Source organism: Lathyrus oleraceus, chromosome 3 (genome assembly GCF_024323335.1).
Source record: "Lathyrus oleraceus cultivar Zhongwan6 chromosome 3, CAAS_Psat_ZW6_1.0, whole genome shotgun sequence".
NCBI lineage: Eukaryota > Viridiplantae > Streptophyta > Magnoliopsida > Fabales > Fabaceae > Lathyrus > Lathyrus oleraceus.
In genome coordinates, this window is record NC_066581.1 from 213603845 (window position 1) to 213612578 (window position 8734).

Below are 8734 nucleotides of genomic sequence, written 5' to 3' on the forward strand. Positions count from 1 at the left end.
ATATAAACGGATGATTGTGATGCATCGACAGTGTAAAACTTTTTACACCGACAATGCATAATAATTAATCTCTTACTATTTTGCCTTGAAAATTGATAAAATATTCATTTTTAAACTTATATATAATTTAAAAATATACATGTCATCGAATTTAATAGCAAAAATGTGAGAAGATTTTTTTCTCTTAAAAGTGTAAACGAACTCAAACAATTAGAGCCATGGACTCACTTTTCTTTCTATGAAATGTCACTAGTAACGACTAACAGCTAACCCGTGACAATTAATAGGATCAACTGATCAAGCTTTGTTGTATAGCATAGCATGACTAAATATATAAACAAATTCAAATGTGTTCATCACAACAAGCAAAAAAATCAAGCATTCAATGCTTTTATCTATAAGATTGTACACAAAACATTTAGTATCATGTAGTCTCACACAATGTTGCCACAAACAATAAACTGCATAATCATCTCATACGATTGTGGATTTATAATTTGTGATCAAATCCATTTCATTGTTGGCCTGCACATTTAGATTCAAACACTAAATCAGCTCCTCAATTGTAGTTTAGCATATCTCTACCTATCAGCTTGTTTGAAATTGGCACGAATGAATTTTACACACAAAGCTATTCTTGTATTTAGCCAGTTTCAATTTTTTACGGTTGGCACGACTGTCTCGAAAGCTTCGACTAACAACTCCACTTTTCTCTTCCTAACTGGAGTTAATTTGGACACAACCTGTCTAAGTGCATAATCAAGCATCCATTCTTCTGTGCCTTTTCTTTCTGCCATATCTTGACGCCTCAATTCAACTTTTTCAGCTTCTGAATCAGGTTCTAATGGTAGATATCTAGGCCCTCTTGGGTTAAATTTCCTAACTTTTTCCAATGCCTTGATGAATCTCCTAAGCATTATCACTTTTTTAAGATTGCTCCAGTTCCTAGACAATTTCTGTTTTGGTCTGTCTCCTTCCTTTGATAATGATTCTTCTTTTTGTTGCTTGGCTATTCCATTCCCAGATTCCATCGTTTCTTCTTTTTGGTTCAAGCCTTGACTGTACACTTTTTCAGTTCTGTCAATTGTGTTATTGTCAGAAAGTGGCTGTCTGTCTGGAAGGATGGAATCTATTGCTTCTTCTACCATCTTGATGGCTTCAATCTGTCGAAGTTCAACTTCGGCATCTGCTACAGCATGATCCTTGAAGTGCATATCTGGACTACTAACAGGTGTACTTTCATAAGAGACAGAATTTTCTCTTGTTATGCTACCTTCATACTCTGACACTTTCTCATCTGGCCCATCAGTTAATGTCTTGGGATTGTTTTCAGTTATATCTGATACCATGTGCTTATACACCATGAACCATAGCCCTGTGTTGCCTTGTTTCTCTACCGGAGTCTCAGATTCTACAACAGCACTTGTAGGAGCTTCGGATGTTCCCGGCTGATCTTTTTCAATCATAACTTTTCTGTCTCTTGTTGGTTCATCTAATAGGTTGGACGGTGCTTCTGGGCCAACCAAATTAGATTTCAGAGATCTCACAAGACCATTTAGGACTAAGCTTTTAGTCAAAGAAAATTGTTCACTATTATCACCAATTACATTCTTGGTTTCACAATATTTCTCAGGCGACTCAGATCTGATACTCGCATTTTCTGTACTCAAATCTGAAACCAAATCTTCTGGAACTTCATCGACTATTCGATTGGTTGGAGCCTCCTCCTGACAATTGCATATATTCTCCACTGGTTCAAAAGGATTGCAAAGTTCATGCATTGGATTTTCACTAGCTTTATCGGAAAATTCTATAGTACTGTCATTAGAACATGAAACTTTTCCAAGCAATGTCTTAGCAGAGTAAACAGAATCCCTTCCTTCGTTTACTTCTTCCTTGCTATGATTTGTGGAAGCATCCAGTGATTCAATTGGATTTTCCTGAGACTCCACTGTCGCGGAAGGCTGCAGTTCATTTTCAGCATCTTGAAATGGCAGAACCGTTTCAAAAGCTTCTACTAAAAGCCTCACTCTTTGTCTCTGAGCAGGTGCGAGTTTAGAAATAACCTTTTGAAGTGCATAGTCAAGCATCCACTCCTCCGACTTTCTCCTCTCTTCTGCTGTTTGGCGGTTAAGAACAACATTTTCCGCTTCAAAGTTGACATCTGAAGAAGATTGTTTTGGTCTTCTTGGATTGATGTTTCTAACCTTATCCAATGCCTTTACAAACCTTTTCAAGAGGATTAACTTTTTCAGATGGCTCCATCTTTTTGGTTTGCTCTCCTCCACTTCCTGTGCTTCTTTAGGAGATTCTTTGAAAGTTGTGGCATTCCTTTCTTCTACTTTACCTTCATTCTTTTCTAAGAGTACTTCTTCAGAACCATGGCTTCTAGATTTTGAATGATCATCAGAAGAGGTGTATTCAGCTTCAGGGAGAAGAATTCCATCAAATGCTTTTTGTACAAGCTCAATTACATTCTTCTTTTCATCATCCATATCTGAATCTGTTTCACGACAATTGTGACAAGAAGAGTTGTTTCCTTCATTATCTTCCTCTCTACCTTCTTTTTCATTTCCAACAAAGAGAAGCTTATTTTCACATTTACTTGTGTTGCTTAATACTGCATGCTTATACATCAAATGCCACTTTTTTATATATTTCTGATCTCTTTCCTGCACTCCATATGGAAGACCAGAAATATTACTACCATGTTTAGGTTCTTCCTGCACAAAACTCTTCTGCAGCACATTGTAATCTGGCTCCTTGTTTTTGCCTTTGATTGTTACTTCCTCCTCCAATATCCCAATATTGAAATCAGGAAACTTGACTACATCTGTTGATGTTGATTCCACAGTAGCACTTTCGTCAATTTTCTTAAATGCAGCCATATTCTTGTCTACCCTTGCTCTTTCTGTTACCTCAAAACCCTTTCCGTCGTTTATTTCTTCCTTGCTATGATTTGAGGAAGCATCAAGTGACTGAATCGGGTTTGCCTGAGACTCCACCGTCGCAGAAGACTGCGGTTCATTTTCAGCATCTTGAATTGGCCGAATTGTTTCAAAAGCTTCTACTAAAAGTGTCACTCTTTGTTTTTGAGCAGGTGCAAGTTTAGAAATGACCTTTTGAAGTGCATAGTCAAGCATCCACTCCGATTTTTTCCTCTCATCTGCTGTTTGGTGGTTAAGAAAAACTTTTTCCACTTCGAAGTTGGCATCTGAAGGCAATGTTCTTGTTCTTCTTGAATTGATGTTTCTTACTTTCTCTAATGCCTTTACAAACCTTTTCAAGAGGATTACCCTTTTGAGGCGGCTCCAGCTTTTTGTTTTGTTCTCCATCTTCTGTACTTCTTTAGGAGATTCTGCAAAAGTTGTGGTATTCCTATCTTCAATCTTACCTTCACTCTTTTCTAAGAGTTGCTCATCAGTTTCATTGCCTCTAGATTTTAAATGATTGTCAGAGGAAAAGTCTTCAACTTCAGGGAGAAGAATTTCATCAAATGCTTTTTGCACCAGCTCAATTACATTCTTCTTTTCATCATCCATATCTGAATCTGTTTCACTACAATTGTGACAAGAAGAGTTGTTTCCTTCATTATCTTCCTCTCTACCTTCTTTTTCTTTCCCAACCAAGGGAAGCTTATTTTCACATTTACCTGTGTTACTTAATACTGCATGCTTATACATCAAATGCCACTTTTTTATATATTTCTGATCTCTTTCCTGCACCGCATATGCCACGCCAGTAGTAGTAACATCTTGTTCAAAACTCTTCTGCAACACTTCATAATCTGGCTCCATATTTTTGCCTTTGGTTGAAGTATCACCTTCATTAACCGTGGATGGTGGAGTATCGCGAGGCTTAAAAGGCGATGATTCTCTTGCCACATTTTTCTCATTCTGAAAGTGAGAGTCGCCATCTTCATTGTGAACAGTTTTGGTTTTCTGAGTGGCTTTCCTTGCATTACCAATTTGCTTTGATCTCCCGTCCTTCTTCACAGACTTTTGCGTCTTCAACTGACGTCTCCTCATCGATACAAACCGCTTCAACGGAGGCAAATCACCGTGACGATGACCATGAAGTGAACAGTAAGTATACGGACAAACCCTAACAGCCGATACTCCTTGAGAACCACTTCCCTCTTGCGGGTGTTCAATACGATCAGGGAAATGGGAATCCTTAATAATGGAAGAACACGTAGCTTTAAGCAAACTCGAGTCCACCGAAGAATTCTTCGATTTGCAATTGTTTTGTTTTGCCGAAATCCTCATCGGTTTCAAGCTTAATCTTCTAGTAAGAACTCTCCGAGTCTTATTACCAGCATCACTCGTACTTTCCCCATTCTCGCCATCAATTCCATTAATAGATTCAGAATTTACCCTTGTTGTTGATTTAGATCCCTTGACAGCTGCGAGCTTGATCGATCTTGATGACTTCAGCTTCCTCTTTTGTTCAGTCTTTCCGGACAACTTTCTAGTCAAACTTCTCTTCAGTTTCAAAGTATTCATTCTTGTTAAAGTCTTGTTTCGAACAAGTCTTTGTTTAATCTGACATAAGCAACAAACAACATAACTATTTATCAATTATTTTTCCTCTCCCCACCAACTTAAGCTACTCAGATAAAATGTTTAGCGGAATTTTATCAAACAGCTAGTGATCTACATTACATGATTTAGTAGATAAGCACTATAGTCTCTAGCATATCAAAATTCGAACAGCAAACTAATTTCCGCGATCGAAAACACAATCCAATTGCGTAAATAAAATGTCTCAATTTTCAGAATCAGCAAAAACTACCTGAAAACTATCCTTTGCATGAGAGCTACTTGTGGCTTTCATATAATTGGGTGATGAATCTGTGACCTCAATTGGGGTTTGATGCTGTGAAGTTTCTGAGTCAACAGATGAAATAGTTGAGAGGCTATGAAGATCATACTGTGGTTTTCTTCCTCTTCCTCTGCTTGACAATCTCTGAAGCTTTTTCATTGATCTAACTTTCTTTAGTTTCTTCTTGGATTCCAATTTTCCTATGTTTTCAATCAGAGGCTGAGATTCAATCTCAGCTTTTTGATTAATCATTTTACAGTTGAATTCAGAGATTAAAAGGGAAAAAAATAGCACCTGATTATGAATTCTAATAGGATGCTTGAGAAATGCTATTGGTTTTTCTTGTTTATTTATTGTTCAGTTGATGATGAGATGAGAGTGTAGTTGTAAAAATGGAATCTTGAAGACTTGTACAGATGTCTTTGTTTTCTTGAGCTGTAACTGTATCTAATAATTAAAATAAATAATTAAAAAAATATTTTTAAAAAAATTAAAATAATAATTAATTGTGTAAAAGCAATTTGAAGCGATTGTTACTATGGGTGGGTTGTGAATTGAACGTGTCAAAAGATAAGAAAATATGAAATGGGACCAAAAAGTGTTTGACTAGTATGGAGGGAGGAGAAGAAGCATTTTATTGCGTTTGAATTGGAATGGTCTTTGGTCAATTGCCTTACCGTGGAAACAAATCAATTATGATTTGATAGATAACTTTCTTTTTCTTCTAGAGAAGTGTTTATTTGATGATTAGTTTTATTAACTTTTTATAATAAAATGAGTTTTATTTATTAATACATTTATAATAAGATGATTAACATTGGTTGGATTAGAATCAGTAGTTTGTTGAAAAGAACTACCAACGTCTAGTATTGGTATCTTTGATGGGGTAAAAAATAGTATGGAAATCAATATAAAGAATGAAATTGCACATAATGAAATTAATATGGTTAAAGGTTGGGTTTGGAGTAACGATTTTCATGGTTAACAACCTTTAATTATTAGTATATAGTGAAGTGATGCAGGTATATTATTATATTACATATATAGTGTTACACCAAAAACTGGTACTTAAGAAAGCACAATGAATCAAAACAAAGTTTATGTAAGAATCAAAGTCAACCATCTACGTGGGATATGCTAGCATAGGCATATTTAATCCTTGCTCCTGTTCACTGCCCATCTATTCTGGATAATGAAGATTGATACTATTTCCATCATAAATTGTTTCTTGAAAACAAAGGCGCATGCAGACTTTATATAATGTAGAGAATAATGGTATCTAATTATTAAAAATGAGATTTATCAATATGTATCACTCAGGTTCTTAATTCAACTTCCACTTCCACTTACTCAACTATTTGACATAATATTGGAATTGGTAAGAGGATTGTTAATGATATTTATGCATAATCTAACTTCTACATCGATTTTAGTACACTTTTTTATTGTTTATATAATCTATATTAACAAGTCACCTTGTATATTTCTCAACTCGAGAGTTGTTGTATTTCTGGATTTTAGACCTTAAATGTTTTTGGAAAAATTTAATTAATAAATTTATTAAATAATAAATTAATTATTAATTCTCTAAAAAAATATTTAAAATATTAAATTAGTTAAAATCAACGTACAGTTAACGTAGACATCCAAAACAGCATCAGAATCAACGTAAACCTCCAAACCAACAGGAAAGAAAGACTCTCCATATTGACCAAATCCCAATGATATACAGTCAACTGTGCTCTCAGTTGGTCCAAATCTCGTCCATAGCTCCTAGAGAGACCAGATCCATGAAGTTTTCATTTCATCCTTGGTACAACCCGGATGTCCAGTGTGAGTTCCATGATGGAGTAGTGGGATACTCAATCGAAGAGTGTAAGGTCTTCCAAGAAAGAAGTACAACACATAATCAATAAAGGGCAACTGACTTTTGATGTCTTTAATGTCTTGAATAATCCCTTACCCTGATGAGCCCAGAGACTTCAGGAAGTATTTCCTAGCTTTAACAAGTCAAGCATGACAGTTCATTCGCAACGCTGACAATTATTTGGCTATTTTTAGTATTTCATTTGTATTTCTTTGCATGCTAAACACTTATTTGCTCTTAAGCATTTTTGTTTTCTTTTAATGGCAATATTAATGAAGTGAACATGCACTTTCTGAATCAATCATGTCGTATTCACTCACTTTCCATTTATATCAAAAACAAAAAATATATCTCCTATTCATTTTCTTTATCAAAATTGTTGTTTTAGCAAAGATTCGAGGGAGGAGGATGAAAACGAATTATCCATAATTGTTGTGGTTGCTTTCAATTAAAACATTAGTGATGACGTAAGGCATTGATTTAAATCCTCAAACACCGAATAGATGGTGAGTTAATCCCTAGTCAACCACTTTGAGCCTAGAAGTTGGTGTTTCTTTCGGATTTAAAAATCCTTAATCTTAATCAGGGGATGGGCAGTTGTGTTCAGATAGTTTGATTGTGCATTCGATCTTCAAGAGAATATGACAATCTCTACACATCCTCCAAAGAGGTTCAACCACATGTTACTCTTCGCACACATCTTGAAGTGTTGAAAAAGCTGAGAAAACATAAATTTTGTAGTGGTTATTCCTTAACAACCAATAACATGGCAGTCAAAACATTTCAAAATAAAATAAAAAAGAAAGAAAAGTCTGTTAAGTCGAACACCACAAAAGATGGCGTAGGCAAAAATCAGGACATCTCGGTGGCCCGAAAGCTTCAAATAAGCGGTCCAGGCAAAATTAGGGATCAAAAACAAAAGAGAGGTCATCAAATCCTCAATAGTGAAAAACAAAAAAGGTGACTGCCATTTCAATAAAATCTCATCTTGAACCCTCATCTTTACCATCACACTTTTGAACTCTCTCATAAGAAGAATGTGTGTGTTTAGTGACTGAAGTCATCAAAAAGAAGGGTGGATTAAAATTAATTTTTTAGCCTTACATCCTTTTATTCAAAAACCGTGAACCAGACCACGTTACAACCCTTAAAAGACCTAATTGAGACAGGGTTTGTTTCGAAAGCATACTATAACAAGGTTGCGTTAACCTGACTCCACAAGATCTTTGCTAATCATTTGTATCAATCACATCATCTTTCACTCGGTGAATGGCTAGATCAACATTGTGTCCTGATTGTTAACTCGTTCATTGTATATCACCATCATTTCAATAATGATTGATTTTAAAAACTATGTTTGCATTGCATTAAAATTACCATTTTTGAATGAATAATTTTATTTGCAAGTCAACAATTAGCATCAAAAGAATCCCAACAATGTGCAGTCAGCTGAGTAACTTGATCATGTGAAAGAGGTCCAATCCAGGGCAAATCAAAGAGAGAATCGGTCAATCTGAGCCGATCACCACAAGAGTCGTTTAGTCAAAGAAATAATCCTTGCAAGACTTAGACAGGGGCAAGCCACCTAAAGAGCTCAGTGAGTCCAACTTTCCAAAGGTCAATCAATCAGAAGCCTACCACTCTAAGGTTAGGTTAGTCAACAACCACCGCAAGATTCAAACATTTGGGTAAGCCACCTCAAGGTTGTGGCAAGCTGCTCCCAAACTCCTTTCGAGGCAAATCTCTTCAAAGATCTAACAGATCGGAGCAAGAGAGCTATAGAGGGGCAAATCCTCTCTAGACCTTTAAGTTACTTGAGCAAACTCTACAATGCATCAATAACCATCGATTTCGAAACGAGTGTAGGGAAATCATGCTAGAAATTACCTTCCATCCAAATTACTTTTCCATCGACAAGAAACCATGATGCAAAAGAAACCTTTCATCCATACCCACCACAAGGGCATTGTTGGAAACCTTAAAGTCATTGCAGAAACTATTGTCATGTAGTAACCATGTCGCTTCGCTCTAGCGTCATGCCAA

General features: G+C 35.9%; 1 protein-coding gene across 2 annotated transcripts; it reads right to left on the reverse strand.

The window, feature by feature from the left end:
* Positions 1 to 356: 356 nt before the first annotated feature.
* Positions 357 to 5273, reverse strand: LOC127126396 (calmodulin binding protein PICBP). Of its 2 annotated transcripts, XM_051055321.1 has the most exons (3): positions 5119 to 5273; positions 4795 to 5024; positions 357 to 4544 (listed from the first exon to the last, which is right to left on the reverse strand). In XM_051055321.1, exons 2-3 carry the CDS (start codon positions 4981 to 4983, stop codon positions 654 to 656), a joined length of 4080 nt encoding a protein of 1359 aa, XP_050911278.1. In that variant the 5' UTR covers positions 4984 to 5024; positions 5119 to 5273; the 3' UTR covers positions 357 to 653. The 2 variants fall into 2 exon arrangements, with proteins under 2 accessions (XP_050911278.1, XP_050911277.1); XM_051055320.1 differs by having other exon boundaries at positions 4795 to 5256.
* Between the last annotated feature and the right edge of the window lie 3461 nt (positions 5274 to 8734).